Source organism: Penicillium maclennaniae (genome assembly GCF_028827695.1).
Source record: "Penicillium maclennaniae strain IBT 15551 chromosome Unknown utg000008l:1.0-3552695.0:1.0-3555053.0, whole genome shotgun sequence".
NCBI classification, from domain to species: domain Eukaryota; kingdom Fungi; phylum Ascomycota; class Eurotiomycetes; order Eurotiales; family Aspergillaceae; genus Penicillium; species Penicillium maclennaniae.
In genome coordinates this window covers 2,332,245-2,348,614 of record NW_026623220.1, presented here as the reverse complement: position 1 = coordinate 2,348,614, position 16,370 = coordinate 2,332,245, and the positions used below count along the sequence as shown (strand labels likewise).

The 16,370-nt window shown below is 52.9% G+C and overlaps 6 protein-coding genes across 6 annotated transcripts; 1 reads left to right on the top strand and 5 right to left on the bottom strand.

Annotated features, from left to right (window-relative positions):
* Nucleotides 1–600: 600 nt before the first annotated feature.
* On the bottom strand, nucleotides 601–1,947 carry N7477_009859 (tyrosinase family protein; the record flags this gene model as incomplete). The annotated part of the gene is made up of 5 exons (XM_056971520.1): nucleotides 601–1,011; nucleotides 1,087–1,330; nucleotides 1,391–1,476; nucleotides 1,530–1,625; nucleotides 1,708–1,947. The coding sequence occupies 5 exons, from the start codon at nucleotides 1,945–1,947 to the stop codon at nucleotides 601–603; spliced, it is 1,077 nt and encodes a 358-aa protein (XP_056818499.1).
* A 967-nt stretch (nucleotides 1,948–2,914) lies between these two features.
* On the bottom strand, nucleotides 2,915–4,865 carry N7477_009858 (uncharacterized protein; the record flags this gene model as incomplete). Its single annotated transcript, XM_056971519.1, has 2 exons — nucleotides 2,915–4,224; nucleotides 4,304–4,865. 2 exons carry the CDS (start codon nucleotides 4,863–4,865, stop codon nucleotides 2,915–2,917), a joined length of 1,872 nt encoding a protein of 623 aa, XP_056818498.1.
* A 978-nt stretch (nucleotides 4,866–5,843) lies between these two features.
* Nucleotides 5,844–6,771, bottom strand: N7477_009857 (c-type cytochrome; the record flags this gene model as incomplete). The annotated part of the gene is made up of 4 exons (XM_056971518.1): nucleotides 5,844–5,868; nucleotides 5,929–6,023; nucleotides 6,085–6,275; nucleotides 6,744–6,771. 4 exons carry the CDS (start codon nucleotides 6,769–6,771, stop codon nucleotides 5,844–5,846), a joined length of 339 nt encoding a protein of 112 aa, XP_056818497.1.
* Nucleotides 6,772–7,832: 1,061 nt separating this feature from the next.
* Nucleotides 7,833–8,606, top strand: N7477_009856 (uncharacterized protein; the record flags this gene model as incomplete). The annotated part of the gene is made up of 1 exon (XM_056971517.1): nucleotides 7,833–8,606. The coding sequence occupies one exon, from the start codon at nucleotides 7,833–7,835 to the stop codon at nucleotides 8,604–8,606; it is 774 nt and encodes a 257-aa protein (XP_056818496.1).
* A 224-nt stretch (nucleotides 8,607–8,830) lies between these two features.
* N7477_009855 (exosome non-catalytic core subunit RRP42) lies at nucleotides 8,831–10,031 on the bottom strand (the record flags this gene model as incomplete). Its single annotated transcript, XM_056971516.1, has 2 exons — nucleotides 8,831–9,433; nucleotides 9,504–10,031. The coding sequence occupies 2 exons, from the start codon at nucleotides 10,029–10,031 to the stop codon at nucleotides 8,831–8,833; spliced, it is 1,131 nt and encodes a 376-aa protein (XP_056818495.1).
* Nucleotides 10,032–11,126: 1,095 nt separating this feature from the next.
* Nucleotides 11,127–13,468, bottom strand: N7477_009854 (serine/threonine-protein kinase; the record flags this gene model as incomplete). Its single annotated transcript, XM_056971515.1, has 3 exons — nucleotides 11,127–11,944; nucleotides 11,994–13,248; nucleotides 13,304–13,468. The coding sequence occupies 3 exons, from the start codon at nucleotides 13,466–13,468 to the stop codon at nucleotides 11,127–11,129; spliced, it is 2,238 nt and encodes a 745-aa protein (XP_056818494.1).
* Nucleotides 13,469–16,370: the final 2,902 nt, after the last annotated feature.

Sequence of the window (16,370 nt, the reverse complement as noted above, 5' to 3'; positions counted from 1 at the left end):
ATAGCGCGAAGTAAATGGGCCGTTGGTAGCGATCTGTTCACTGTATGTCGAGATATGAGCTGAAATGGTCCGAAGAACACACGCCTAAATTCATCTCTCACCCATTCAAGTAATCTTACAAGGCGCGCTTATCACACGTCATAAGAGGAACGAGCGTTTACAAGGTTCAGCCACCCTGCGGGATGCTATATGAGAGTTTACTATAGACCCAGGAATAGATCTACACGGTCTATGCGGTGGCAACGGCGTGTTCAAATAAGCAGGAATATTGTTGTATTTCTCGTCTCGGCCCTTGATGACATTTCACCATGACTGTAGGAAAGAAATCACATACCGCACCCCACATTTCCTTCCGCATCACTTTTCGGCTCTTAGCAATGAAATGACGGAATGAAGAAAAAGAAACAATCGAATCCTGTTCTTGGCACATACAAAACCTGGGAAGCGATAGATTCAAGATCCCATGATTTCTAGTCAGTCCTTGTATCCGGCTCTATACAATAATGACAGCCATCCGTATACACTGCATGTCATCCGCTACATAACAGACCGAATGCCTAACAATAGACACGAACTCACCCCCATCTCCCAACTGCCATCTCAAACATAAACATAACAAAATGGCCCAGCAGTAGTACTCATGATTTCCTTCATCTGAACAGGAGCCCCATTCGCAAATCCAAGATCAACAAAAGTCTCCAACGTCGTATTCGCCAACGGCGGCTGATTCAAAAAAGTCCCCGTCCCAGAGATAGCATTCAACCTATTCTCCACATCTAGATTCTGCCAAATCCACCATACCCGATCGATCATTCCATGATGATGCCAGAACGCAGGATCACCAGGGCTAACGTAGACATCTCTTCCGGGATCTCCACCCATGGAATAGTGTCCACCGCCGTGCACGCCTAAAGAGCCCGATCCGGGAACACCTTGCATGGTCATTTCAAAGTCCCAGATATCGTGGTTCTGAAGAATCAGGTTCGCGACAGCGGTGTAGTTGTTGTATCGCTGTAGAATGGTGGATGTGAGATCTCATTTCAGACAGCGCGGGTTATAGTTGAATGGGTTTGCAACACCGGTCACGTTTCCACCAGGGAGAACTAGAGCTGCCGGACCTAGATTGACTGTGTAGTCTTTGAAAGGACCGCTGGTTACGCAGCCGCCACCTGTTCCGGCGGGGACAATAAGTGCTGGGTAAGAGTCTAGTTTGAGTGGGATGTCGGCTTCGTTGGCGATGTGGACGCCGTTCCCGGACATTGAGGTGTCGGTGCCGTCGAAGACGGGGGATTGTTCTATGTGCTCGATATCGGCGGACCAATCCCAGTATCTGGAGAAAGAGGAGTTTTAGAAAGGTCGTCTGTGGAGACTGTTGAGATGGGGATCTTACGGGTAGTCGCCAGCATAGGCGCACTCGTCGCGGAGAGCTTGTTCGAAACCATAGATGAAGTATCGGTGCCATGCTAGAAAGGTACCCTGGGTGGGATTAGCTTATCAATTTTGGCCTACACATATCGGGAGTCACACACCGTGAAATGTATCTCCAATGTCTGATTGATATGCGTAGCCACAAAGTCATCGTATCTTGTCTTGGCTCCAGCAACAAGAGTTGCAGGGCGTTCTAGCTGGCAATTCCTGTAAACACCGCACAGACTTGATATAGGCTTTCTTTTCTTCATCTGAAAAGGCTCTCCAATTCCTCCGAACCCGTAAATTTTGCTTGGTACATCCTTTTTGTTGATGCCGAGCAATGTGATCAGTCGCAGCACCCAGAGCAACCCGCGCAAGATAGTCCATCTGGGAAGCCGCGATAGCATTTGACGTTGATGCAGCAGTGGGTAAGACCAAAGGAGGCGAATCGCCCTGACCTACCTTGCGCAGGACATTGGGCATAGCCCATGTCTGCATAAGTATAAGTCCTAGCGCAAGGAAGTGATGACCGAACATGATGATTTTGAGACACACTCTGAAAACCTTTTGGGAAACGGGATGTTAGACAATATAAGTAGACTGTGTTTTCCTGCTTGGGCCCTGTAAAGCATCGACCTAGGCATGTAATCGATTTTCCCAGTAGACGCATGGCTGACCGACGCTGGGCCTAGCTCTTCTCAATCTGTATTGACGTGCATTATTCTGCATGCAATGTGCACTTGATTGGGTATCTTTGCGGGATCTATTCGGCATCGGCCAAACCCTAGACAAATTTCCCCCCGAGGGGAGAAGACAGGCTCTGCTGGTGGGACTGACAAGCCTCCCTTAGAAGAAGGGGGGGGGGGGGTGGCAGCATGAAGGTTCTTTATCTTCTCATGGAAAGGTTGGCTTTGCCTGATATGATTCTGGCTCCACGCGTACATCCCCAATGGCTGCGGACTGGCGGATGGGAACAAGGCACGATCATATGGTATCTGGTCGCGGTCTCCACTTAGTTGCAGAGTGCGTGAGTCCTACTCGAGGCCAGCCCGCAAGTGGCAAGACGCCCGGGTAATTATATGTGACCTGAAAATCGAACCTCGGGATAGATGTCTGGACTCTGAAGTGATGTGGTTGGAGGTCGTTGGTCACCTGCAAGTGTTCGGATCTACTCAAAAACAAAAGACCTGAAAAAAAAAGGAGCGTATATTGTATTGCTAAACAAGAAACGAGGTAAGATTGAAAATATGTGCCGCCTGTGTCTATCCCTATTTCCTTTTCTCTTGCATGCGCCTCAATATGGCCCGACGAGTCGAGACCGGAAACGCCAGAGTAATTAGGGTTGACCGTTGAAATCCCCAATAAGCCGAGACACCACGAGCGGGACCATGAACCTTTGGATAGAGTAACGCCGGAAATCCCACACCGGATTCAATGCTAGATGATCACAGATAGAGGAGAGTGTGTGGATCAGAACCAAAAGGAAAGCTGCTCCCATGGATGCTTATACTTCCTCCTCCTGCCCATTCAATCCTAACATTGACGTTGAAGGTTTCCGCCCGGCTCCGTAGACCAGTTCCATCAATTTGGCCTTTTGCCGTTCGCGAACGGATCGAAGGTAATCGTATGTTCCTTCTAGACCTTTAATTTGGCCGTCGATGACGGCCTCGACGGGGCCGAGCATTCGTCCGGCTGCGCCAAAGCTTCCAGACCCCGCGCTACCGTCTACGCCCATGAAGCTGACTGAATCGTTGCGGCGCACAAGAGGGCTCACGAGTTTGCGGCGTAAAGTCTCCAGATTAACTTTCAGCGTGAGTAACCGGCCACGGTGGTCAACGAGAAGGTGCTTGTTTGCGACAGTTCGGCTGCGCACGTTGGCGAGTAGTTTCTTGTTCTTCTCATACTTGCGAACGGCAGCGGCATCAGGACCCAGCACACGAGTCCAGAGAGAGCTGAGCATTTCCCCCTCGGCGCGTTCTTGAGCATCTGATTCACGCACCACTGTACGTTGCAGGTTAAGGAACTGGCGGTCAATTGATTCAAAGAGGGCAAACAGAGCCGTTGAGTGGGTGAGTTCACTATTGATGGATTCTTCGAGCACAGAAAGGAACTCGGTGAATGTTCGCGTCAGAGTAGCGCGGGTACGTTGTGCTGATGTTGGCCCGAGCACGGCCATCACCAGGTGTCCGAGAGTAGTTGTGGTTGCAGCGGTGGCAATGCCACCTTCCACTTCGGCTGTGCGCTCCAATGCGCCGAGGCGCGACAGCATATTGTGCATATTGTCGAAGACAATGGTGGGGAGGGAACTAGGGGGTTGCGCGGATAAGGTTTCCAATTCGCGCTTGGCCCAGTCCATCACGATCAGAATGGAGTCGATGTCCGAGTCGACATTGGCGAAGAATCGTGTCAACTCGAGAGATAGGGACTTCAGTGAGTCGGAAAGCTCATCAAGCTGGCGTACGATGATAGGCGCGCTGGTCATGTTGGTCCCGCGCACCGACTCGCTCAGGTCCCAGACAGCCACTCCTGTTTCTTGCAGGGTTCCAATCTGTTGCACACCATTTTCCGAATAGTATATCAATGGTTCAAAAGAGCGCGCAAAGCCAGAAAGCTTTACCAGATCCGGGATTGACTGGGGTAGACCAGGAAGAAGCAATGCGCGCATAAACGCAATGGACACTAAGAGTATGAGAACGGAAAGGGTAGTGTTGGACTTGGAACTAGTAATGCGATCAAACTTGTTGCGCAGGTAGCCAAAGATGGCAGCAATGGGCTCTCGATGTTGAACTTCGGCGCGCACGGCAAATCGAATGTCTTCAAGTCATTTGCAAGAACAAGTCAGTGCTTCTGTGCATGCAGAGAAGGGTATATTCCCCAATCAGGCAATGCCTACAGTTACTCAAGTTCTCGGGGCCAAACCCCATCCCATCGTCCTCAGGACCGTTAGGGCTATTGCGAGTGGCACCGGGCTTCTGCAAAGGTTGGGGGCTGGGGGATCGTCCTGTCTGTGGGGTACCTGGGCCCATAGGCAGGGGCACGTTGGCCGCAACTGTGACATCGCCTGACTCGGCATCTTCGTCTGTCTTTCCCTTGGTGGGACTCTCGGACGCATCCTCATACTGGGGACTAGGGTCCCGCGACCCTGACGGCGACTGGCTCAGACCAACCGTCGGCTTCAACTCTAAGCGCTCGTGGAGGTTGCCCTGGCGCAAGTAGGGCTGGTGACGGTACCAGCCGCTGCCCTGGACATGATCGTGCTGGCGCAAACCTGGCGGCGACCAGCGGTCCTCGGCGGGATCTTCCTCGCCATCCGATTCTTCCGAACGAAAGCCAGAGTGCTGTGACGGCATTCCGAAGAGCGGGGAGCGGTGCGCATTGCTGTTGTTCTCAAAGTCTTCCAGTGAAGCATCCAGCGACGGATGGTCGTCGAAGACGTGGTCCAGCTCGTCCAACATGGTGGACGGCGTTTGGCGATGCCTGCGCTTCCAAGGCGGGGCAGAGTCGCAGCGATGCAGTGCACCAAGGCCTGCGATCGCGACACTTGTTGGTTCAATGGCTGGAATCAGGGCGGTTAGTGCAAGCGCCCTGCAATGATCTCACACGATAAATGATACGGGGGTATTGCTGTGCGGTTAGAAGAGCGTAGAGGGTAGTCAATCGACCCCGCGCGCTAAAATGCGATGCGACAGGATGCGATGCGACGAGAGTAGTTGAAGGGCTTCAAGACTCGGGAGACGCGATATCAATGTATAATCGAGTTTCTGGGACAGTTGCGATCGAGCATCAACGATGTTAAACAGGACCAGAATCGAGGAACTCGTTGAAGAAGCGACTACAGTCCCCACGATGCGAGGCCTCACATCTCAAGAGGAGGCTGGGCCAATCAGCCCGAGTCATGTGTGCCAGAAGGGACGAAGTCACTGGCAAAGTCACTGCGGGTACCTCTTGTGTACTTATGCATACAACTTGAGTGGTGGAAAGACCTCGAGGTACCCGCCCCCCGGTGCCTGACCGCCATTGTCGCCCAATCGATGTGTCTGATTGCCCCCAACGCCTGAAACACATTCTTCCGTTTCGGGGCGTTGTAGCCACCCCCTTAGGGAGGTTCTGGAGTCGCCTAGTGTCCACGGCCGTTCGTGCCGGAGGATCGAGTCTCTGCAGATAACGGATCCATCGGATCCATCTACTAGTACCTGCATGCCAGCCCTGCAGCCACTACGCCAAACAGCCTAGGAAGTTGTGAAGAGTAGAGAAAAGATTCCAAATCTATTGCTAGTCAACCATGATAATCTCCGATAATATTACATGCCCCGTCCCTTGGATGCCCGGAAAGTCAGCCCACGGCGACAACCAAATCCCAGACGTCTATCATTCCAAGGGACGGGTGTGAGAACGAGAACATAATGCCGTGGGGGAATAATTCATCAGGTCATTTAAGCAGTAGACTCCTTGAGGTAGCTGTGAGGGATGGATTAGCGGACGATCTGAGATCGAAACTGAATTGAAGAGCAAACATACGTGATGAGGTCGTTGCGTTCCTTGCCCTTCTTGAGGCCACCGAAGGCCATCTTGGTGCCGGGAATGAACTTCTTGGGGTTCTCGAGGTAGGAGAACTGTAGAGGGTGTAGGTTAGAAGGCCGTTGCGGTCAATGAACCGGAGCTGAGGTTCCTTACCAGAGAGTTCTCGTCCCAGGTGACACCAGCACCCTTGTTGGCGTCGGTGTAGGAGTATCCCTCAACCTGGCCGGACTTACGGCCGAACAGACCGTGCAGCTTGGGGCCGACCTTGTTGGCACCGTCGGCCTCGACGGTGTGGCACTGAGCGCAACGGGTCTGGAAGAGCTTGGCACCCTTGGCAGAGTCACCTGAATAATGGATTGTATTAGATAGCTGTTTGGCTTCGATCATGGTTGGGGTTCGGCTTGAGGGTCCGGCCGGAACTGCCTCCATTTCCTAGACCCTGAGTACGAGGCCGGCAAGGTCCCAACTACATCAAGGCCAGTCATGGTGACAGCGAAGGGGGAGGAAGTCTGGGCTCTGGAGACTGGGCCGCGATTGTCTGGACGTGCAATTGCAACGGTTGCGCGAGCGTGGATGTTGATGGAACCAAGGTCGGAAGTGAGAGTTGGACGTCGCGAGTGATGAGAGCACGATGGAGATAAGCGCTAGGCATAGCCGGTGCTCTCAATGGACCAGGCGCGGTCGAGCTCGACTCGCTTCTGTCTTCATCTCGTTTCCTTCCTTTTCGCCGTTCTCTCGCGACACCCAGCCCCAGGCTCCCCGGACAGACCATAGCGCAAAGGGGTGAAACTAGATAGGGAGTGATAGCTTACCGGGAGCGAAAGAAGCGTCCTTGCCCATTTTGAATGATGTGTAAATTAGAGGAGAATTAGAGAGAGAATCCGACAGCTGTACAGTTCGAAACGGAAGAAGGGGACGACGAGCAAGATTTTCCCACGGTTTTGTACCTGCCGCTCCCCGTCGACTCCCGTGACATGGGTCGCAGCCAATCAGCGTCCACGTATTTCGGTATTGCGGACAAGATCGGGATCTTTCGGTGAGTCGCTGCTTTCCTGTTTTCTCTCTTTCTCTCTCTCTATACCGCATCTGTCTCCGGATGATCGAGCCTGACCTTCCTGTTCATCCCTGTCCTTCAACCCTATTGTGCCCCAACTTGTTCCTCGTACCGCCCGGCGCGACCGCCACCGGCTCTGCCGTACCGATACTTATTCTGCTGATGACCTCATGCATCATCATCCCTGCTTCACCTCCGGTTAATCGACAGGGCCAGAACACCTTTAACAATCTACAAGATTCCATTGATCAATGCCAGTCAGAATCGTCCGATCCCGCTCTTATTCCGCGCGTCCCTTTTCACCCCTTGGAGAACTGGAGAAGCGTCTCTCCCGGTCCACCACGGATGCGAAATGCATCCACTTTCATTCGCCCGTGCTGCTCCGCAGGACCGGGTCTGATCCGATGCCGTGGGTCCTGAGCCACCGCCGTTGATACTTGCGTCACTGCACTTCTTCCGCCAATTGAATGATGATGCCAATGCTGACTACGCAACGCTGGTCGGCTCAGGACCTAGATGGATTGCTTAAATGGCATTGTGAAGACACTAACCCCTAAAACTATGTAGACTTCAATCATGTAGAAAATACTTCAACTATCTGAGAAAAAGCAAAGACCTACGTATGTACTACGGTCGTTTTCATTAAAAAGTTCCCTTTAGCCGTGGCATGCTCAGGCCGAGACTGCAAGCGTCATTTCGCGCAGTCCGAGAAACTTCCAATCGCAGTCACGTGATATCCGAGAAAATCCCGTTCGGGAAAAAACACTGCGCATACCGAACCTCAAGCTCCAGATCATCTACCAGCTATCAGCGACCACCACACTGGACTGGTGACATTTTGCCCACCATGCCAGCCCCAACCGTTCCGCCATTCCTCCTTCCGAGAGGCCTACCTACCGCCCGCACCCTACGCACCCTGCAGCAGCAGCAACGCGCCATCAACAATGCCCGCTGCTTCACCTCGAGCAGCCCAGCATCAGCCAAAAAATCCGACAAAGGCCGCACCCTAGCCCAACCAGACAAGTTTCGGCCCCCATCCCATCCAGCCCGCCTGGTCGCGGCGCGCACCTCGCCAACAGGGCAACCAATCAATTATGGGCCCCGCCTGACGGAAGCACAACGCGAAGCCCAAAAGACAAAGCAATACCCCAACATGTTCCCGCCGGAGGGAACAGTCATGTTCAAGTTCCTCACGAGTCGTTGGATCCACGTATGGATCGCCATGTCCATCTTGACCTCGCTCGCGGTCTTTGTCTTTTCTACGAACTTCAAAGCCAGGTCGCCCTTTGCGCACCTGCTTCCGGCGTGGTCGGGTCTTTTCTCGCATCCTATTGATACCGTTTCGCAATTCTTGCAGGTGTGGAGGATGGACGTGCAGCATAATTCGCTGCGTGTGAGGGAGCAGAGACATCGGAGGATCGAGGATGCGGAGAAGAGGAGGCAGTATCGTGTTGCGCATGGGCTAGAGGAGCCGAATGAGTCGGATAAGAAGGCACAGGAAGGAAAGGACGGGAAGGTGGTGGAGGTGGATGATCAGAGCCCTGTCGCTGTGGGTGAAGGCGAGTTTGTGGATTGGGAGGGAAAGAGGAAGCCTGTTAAGAAGTGGCTTGGAATTTGGTGAAAGTCTTGTATAACCGTCCCTGTCTGTCACAGGGTACGGGATTAAAGGCTGGAGAGCTCGAAGTGAATGATGTGCGGATATGGACAATGCAATGTATAGTAAAATCTCATTTTGGTGTGTACATTAACACTCTAGTATTACATGATCATGAATCCCCCTCTCTGGTATGTTGTGGGTATATAAGAGCTTTGCTTTCGGAGCTTGAGGAAGCTCGTTGATATGAATTATACCACTTCAACGCCCTCTAATCCCTCAAGCACTTCCTCGCCAACACCGCCCTTTTTCAACACTGTTTGGACCATGTTCGCAACGACGCTGCGCTTGACGCCGCCACGGCGGGGGCGCCATACGCCCGATACCTCTTCTTCGCCGGTAGCCTGGGTGAGCACAATCTCCTCGGCAGGCGTAGCACCAAGCATGTTCACGTTCTCCGAGTTAGGAATACCAGGTTGCGTCAGACGAGATGGAGGGTCGATGGTACGGATCGAAAGCAGCTTCAAGCCCTCGCCCTCGCCGCGGGTCACAGAGATAGCAAGCACGGCGTCCGCAACAGCAATTTCCTCGCGATTGGGGTCGAAGATGACATTGTCACCTACTGAGATGACAAGCAGTGTCACCGGCGGGCGGACATGTTGTGAAGGGGACTTTTTCAACGCGCTAGAAGAGCGCGGGTAGAGATACTCCGCAACAGCCCAGTCATCGTCGAAGAAAGGATCCTCCTCGCCCTGTGACTTGAGCTTAGGAAGCTTGGTGGACAAAAGAGCGAGATGGGTTGTTAGAGAAAGAAGCGGGAGAGGATATGAAAGAGGTTGAGAAAGAAGCAGGACCTGCAGGAGGCAATTAGTTCAGCACCCAATTATCGCGGTTTCCTGCGACGGAGAAGGATTTTCCACTTACATCAATGTACAACCGCCAATGCCACCGTTTGTTAATGACCAGTCTGCCCTTGAGCCCACCAGCCATACCACTCTCATCGGCGCCAACTGAACCAACCAGCGACTCGCGCATCATCTCGGACAAGAAAACAGGCAAAGCATCGTCATCCCGGAACCCAGGAATCTCAATCGACATCTGAACCCACGATCCATGTCCCGAAACAGCAGCCGACCCCTCCTGGCTCTCGCGATCATCGTTGGGATCGAATTCCCGCGCATCGAGAGTATCCGCCGATAGCGTCGTTCTCTCGACCTCCGCCTTAACGCCAACGATAGCCTGCGTGCCGTCCGCAAACCCGATGCGCGCACTACCGTTTGTACCGGGTAGGATGTTGGTCTCGGCGGTTAAGGGCCGAAATTGCGTGGGTGAGCGGCCATCGGGGCGGATGGGGCTTCCTGGGAGAGAGAGGGAGGTGTAGAGGTAGGAGAGCTCGGCGGGAGAAAGGTGAGGTGTTTGGGAGGCTGATGAAGCCTGCCTTTGGTTTGACATGATTGGTGCGCGGAGGTGTTCTCAGGCTTGGAGATCGTAAAGCGACTTGCGATAGTCGCTTGATAGAGTTGGAATGGGCAGTTTCGATGTTGGAGAAGGGAACCTGCTGTCGAGAAGTTCGGAGAAAAGTTTCCAACCTGACCTGAGGCTGGGAGTCAGATGTAAACACGGCCCCAGTCAAAAGCTAGAGACGAATGTTGAGGGGAATTGCAATTGAGGGAAAAGTGTGGAAGAGTAGCATGCTCGATTGGGAAATCTTGATGGCCGCCGGATTATCATTGTTCCGGGGCACTCGCTGCAACTCAGCCTGACAATGAGTTAAGACAGGTCAAGTGTCAATCTGACAAATAACACACGAAAGATCTACCGGGGAAAGATTTTATGTGTCGAATCAGAACCTTATAACTATGTATGACAGTATATATTTATAAATAGCGCGTAGCCATAAGCTGTGTTATATTACATCTGGAGACTGGGCCCAGCCAGCCCAGAGACCTGTAGGGGGTGAAAATTATACACGAAAGAGCGAACATGAAGTTTGGAACAATATGCAGGAGTCAACAGGAAATGATAGACAGGACGGCAAGTAGCCGTATAATGTGCAATGGGGGAACAAGTATATAGACAAAAGAAATGAGCGCCATGTTCCATAGAAAATGGGTAGATGCCAATGTAAAAGGGATTGGGATATAAATGCGGCTTGCGCGTGATGGTATCAAAGTGACAAAGAGACTCTGTGCAACGCCCCTTCAAAACGATCAGACAAGTGAAAGGACTCCAAGGATTTTCCGAGAGAAATAAAAACAAGGGTGCGAGGCCGGATCCATCTAGCGAAGGCCTTTAGGGGGTATGAATGGTGAAAATGTTGAGAATGTGAAAAAGATCAGAAAAATATGCAAAGGGCAGAAAAGTGAAGACCCGAAAACTCAGAACCTGAACGACCAGACCTTGAGAAAAGAAAACCAATACGCCTAGCTCGGTTTGTATCCGTTTCTTGCGTAATTTCGCCAGATTTTAAAGCAGCCTCGCGCGGCCGAGAGAGTGTGTGATGGTGGGGAAGTTTCAAAGTTGTCGTAGAGAGAGTATAGCTTTTGTTTAGATGTAGTTGGATCCAGAGAAGTGAGTAGATGCTTTGTGATTCCACTCCGACTCCTCGTAAGGTGGAGTTGGCCATTGGCGGTTGGAGTTCGCGTCCGTCTTGGCTGTGACCTGCTTGACGGGTGTCTCGAAGTACCCATCAGCTTTGGCCGTAGGTGAAGGGGTAGGGTAAGGGCTCGGCAATGCGCGTGAGTTGTCCGTTGGCCGGTGAAGCCTGCTGGTAGGATTGCCAGCCAGCGATTGGGTCAGTGCCAGGCGTCGGGCGGCCTTGTGTGTTGAGTGCAGCACCTCATCGAGCAGCTCGTCCTCCTCCTCCGGTGTTTCATAGCGGTGAACCGGGTGGGAGGTCATTTGCATCGCACGTCGAGTTCGGCTGGAAATGGGGGCTGGATTGCTGGTAGGCATCGATTGCCGCTTGATAATGCTTCCCTCGGGACCTGCGTTCAGGTGCACGGGAATATTGTGCGTCGAGGAATCCAAAGTGTACTTCACACTCTGTAGGGCTTTGTCAAGCTCGCTCAGATCAGAATGCGGCTTAGGCTCATGCACATTAGTACCATCAAGGGCGATCGAGGAGCGGTTAGACCAGGGGATGCAGCCGGCATTGGCTTCAATGTCGTCACTCGATGTCGCAACTTGATTGCGGCCAGAAAGTCTGCGAGCGCGCTTGCGCAAATGCGAGAAGAAGCTTTCCTTGGTAGTCGGTGTGGTATTACCAGAACCATTCAAGATCCTCTCAGCCTCCTGACGGTGGACATCGGAATAGTGGTTGCCGTTCGAGTTGACAGACAGCTGCCGACCAATCTTTTTGCTTGCTTGGGTTGCATCAGACTGGGACGATTTGGACGCTCCGCTGTGCGCCACGGTCGCATTGGCCTGTGCCGTGACCGAGTTGGAGAGAGGAGACCGGGCGAATAGAAGGGAGAATAGGCATCGGGGCGCCGTTGGCCCAGGTTGCCCGCTTGATGTTCGCGGGACGAGCCTTGACCGGCTGGATCTCAGGAACGGTATTGTACGAGACGACGGGCGGTCTCGCGGGGCTGTCATTCTCAACGCCCGGAACAGGGCTTTCCGAGCGTCCAATCAATGATCGGCGGAACCAGGAGGGCTTCGTAGACAAAGTGGGAGAGTCATTAGGGGAAAGAGTTGTGGACTTGAAGCTCTTCTCGGATTGTTTACGGCCCAGCAAGCGCGACGAGGTGGACGACTTGGGTCGTACCGGGTCGACTGCATCCGCGAAGTACTCATGGTTCAACGCCTGGGTGGAAGTCGGACGGACCTTGGGGTCCCACATCAGACACCAAGTGACGAGCTCACTCAGAGCGGCAGGCCAATGCGTCGGAGGAAGAACGGAGTCCATAGAGTGCGGCGCCATCTTGGGGAATGTGAAGCCAAGCTTGTGCGCCAATCGCGAACCTTCGCGCCATTCACCACCACCAATCTTGGCACCAGACTTGCTGTACCAGTTGCCGGGGCTGCCCATAATCTCGCAGACACGCCAAACCTGGTCGACCTCGTTGCCTCCAGGAAACAAGGGCTTCAGAGTAGCGATCTCCACTGCCATGGCGCCGATGGCCCACATATCCACAGGCGCCGAGTACTCTCCGGCACGAAGAAGCACTTCCGGGGCGCGGTACCAGCGCGTTGAGACGTAGGTGGTGTACGGTTGCTTTGAGTGGGTCTCGCGAGCGAGACCAAAGTCGGCGATCTTCACGGTGTACGTCGGGGGAGTCGAGGGAGGAGTGACGAGGTTGGAGTAGCGGCTGAAGGTAGAGTCATTGGGAGTGGAGGTCGACACCAGGATGTTCTCGGGTTTGATGTCGCGGTGGAAGAAATGGTGGGCGTGAATGTGGTCCAATCCAGAGAGAATCTGGAAGAGAATGCTCTTGACATGCTTGCCTTCGAAGTACTTGTGGTCACGGGCCTTCATCAGCTGATACAAGTTGCCGTCCATATACTCCATGCAGATGTGCAATTTGCGGGAAAGAGGATCGAGGAAGATGTCGAGGGCAGGAACAAGGTGCGGGTGAATCGGAAGGGTCCGCAGGAAGATAACCTCACGGAGCTCCAAGCATGGTTGCAATGAGTCGAAGGTCTTCTTCATCGTTTTGATCGCGACCTTGGGGTCTCGAGTCAGTTGAATGCCCAGGTCAACCGGTGACGTAGCTACGTACCATCGATCCTCGCCGCGCGATATGAGATCCGGCGGTGCGTACCCGTGCAACAGCAACGCTACCGAAGCTACCATCACCAACTTCCTTCATCACCTGGAATCGTTCTTCGAGTGTCGCCATTGAGGCTTGGGCTCTCCTTGAGGGAGAGTCGTATGTGACAGTCATGGTGTGCGTCTCTTCAGATCTGCCTGCAGAAGAAGAGCGGTGGGATCTAAGATGGAGGGTCAGTGGCCAGGCCTCGATGCGTCATGCAGCAGTCTTACATTACAGAGGGTTCGAGCTTGCCCACGATAGCCAAAGGGACGAGTTCAATTGGGACAGATGTTCATCATCTGCAGGGAAGGGATATAAACGATTTGGGGGTTGCCGAGTAAAGAGTGACGGAATAGTTGGGACGCAGGATATAGGGATGTATAGAGGGGAGAGGGGGGGGGGGGAAGAGATCACGGATCCCAAAGAACGGGCACGATGCAATAAAAAGGAATTCCACCCAGAATAGGAGAGGACCCGTTCTGAGTGTGGGAACAGTCGATCGGAGGCCGAGGAAGAAACCCCTGACGCGCTGACAGCTTGACCTCCCAGACGGGGCCGTGGAGACGGTAAATTAACCACGTTAAGACGGTGCAGATCAGTCCACCAGACCAAATAGGCTTAGGTAAATTGGCCCCGAAAGAGTTACCTGAGTCAATAATTCGGGAGTATTGTGTGGGTAGAAGGATGAGAGATGGAACAGAATGGGGAGACTTGGGGAGGCGCGAATGATAAATGTGAGATGTGAAATGTGAAATGCAACCCGCAAAATGTAAAATGGGGGTAAATGCGTGGACACGAGGGCAGCACCTGGAGGGGGGATGAGAAGAGACAAGGAACACATCAGAGGAGTAATGGGACGGTAATATACCGCGCAGACACCCCAATACATCAAATTAAATTAATTTCACTTCTTTGTTTTTCTTAGCAGAATTATGGGGAGCTCCCGTGCGGACCAATGGTACGCAGCAAGCGGGAACGGCAGCCGGGTTCCTGAAGTTTACTTACGGTAAACAAATACTCAACGTAAACACACTAAACACACTAAGCCTGGTGGGCTAGACACTGTTCGCCCCATTCTAGACAAACCCAAAAATAAGAGGCAAAAGTGCAAAAGTGCAAAAGTGCAAAAGAAACTAATTGACTCGCTTCTTACGCCCTAAAAAAAGAGGGGGCATTCACTTCACATATTCCCCAGACTCTGAGAGGGGGGAAATCATTTGTTGCTGCCATGTACATAGCTGCACGGCGCCTTAATAATTGGAAGGTTGGGCATACAATGGATTGTGGCCTGTAGCGGTCGCCCACGCAGCCCTAACCGTAGCCTTCTTGGGGCGGCGACCGGCACCGCTCACGAGCGAAATTGGGCCGCACCCGCCCTTCCCTCCCGGCCCCATAGAATTAGTTTACAGGGAACTCTCCTTCTCGATCCGCAAAGTCCAAAGTCAAAGTCCAAAGGGCAGAATAGATGAATAGATGACGTTGACTCAATTTCCACTCATCTCATTGCTGAGCCTATCTATCATTTTGTTGTCCGACACATCACCTCCCCCCGGGTTCTCCTGATAGGCCCAGCGGGCTAGACATTCGACAGCAAGGAGAATCCTGCTCGCGCAGCTGCCTGTTATGTCATGTCCTACGGATTCAGTCGCAAGGTCTCTACGCATTCCCCCTGTTTCACTCGGGCTTATTGACTTATTGAATTTGGTTGACCGGGCACCGCATCTCGCCACATGATCTCCATGGATCCGAACTTTCCCTGGTGCAGGACTCCGACTGGGCCCAGCATGGCTAGGTCGTGACTAGATGCAAATTAGGTTCGGATGGACGGATGCGTTCGCATAGGGTCCCATAGAGTAAGCTTGAGGTGCCATTTGATGCCATCGCCCGACCTCCTCTTGGGTCGCTATTACTACCGCAACTATAGGGACATGGGTTGTCCGGACAGCCTTCACAGATTGGGAAGAGGCGCAGGATTCAAACACCGGAAGTAACCCGGTGGTGTTTTTCTCTTTGAGTACATTTCCTCTCATCTCCGATCGCTCCCCTAATTAGTGTTTCGTGCCTGTGCCGAAGTCTCGTCCTGACGGGCGATCAGGATCCCTACTCGCGGGCCCGTACCGCGTCAGTGTTTGACTTGGACCTTCTCCACTGTCCCGGCTCGATGGCAAATGATTAGTACCGTCGATCAGGTCGATGGAGCTCCCGGTTATTTGGATTAGATGGAGCTGATGGAGCTGATTCTACACGCCACGGGAAGATCAAAATACGAGTGTGTAAATAATCAAGTACTGTAATCGAGTCATCGAGTCTACAGTACGCATGGATGGAACGCACCTGTCAGACCCGACGAACCCTGGGGCAACCGTTTGGCCCGTACCAAGATTTGACCCTGCTTTGTTTGAACCGTTTGAGATCCTTCCCGTTCACCCCCCTCTCGAGTCGGATCGGTATTTGTAACTCATCTTCAGCTTACCATGCATCTCTACATCTGATGCAATGAGTACACAGGAGCAGGAGACGGCGTTCACCCCCCTTTTCTCCCCCCGATCTGAGAGACCGAGTCTCTTGAAGTGGAACATGGCCCGTACAAAGAAGTTACCGAGCATCCCATTAATTACCAGTGGAGCCCGCATTCATACTCGAGTAAGCAAGAGTCCAATGAGACTCTGTCCAGGAGTGGACAAGAAGCTTGGGCATCATCACAGGAACAACAACGCGTCGAGTGTCCGTACACGGTGTGTTCTCCGTACACGGAGTACACAATACCGATGGAGTACGCGCCTCCGCAGCAACCCTTTCATGCATTTTGTCTGCACAGTGGAGAGTGCTTCGCGGGTACTGGGTACCATAACCTGCGTTATACCAATAAGAAGCAGCAAAAGACCATAGTGCTATGGAGCCGACTACGCGCCAACAATACCATTGGTGCAGAGGCTCGCGCCGTCCTGGAAAAGCACGGAGTGGACTCGGATGATTCACTGGGGCCTTCGCCTCCTGGTCTACGCCGTCATTCAATTTGAGAGCTTCCAGGCAT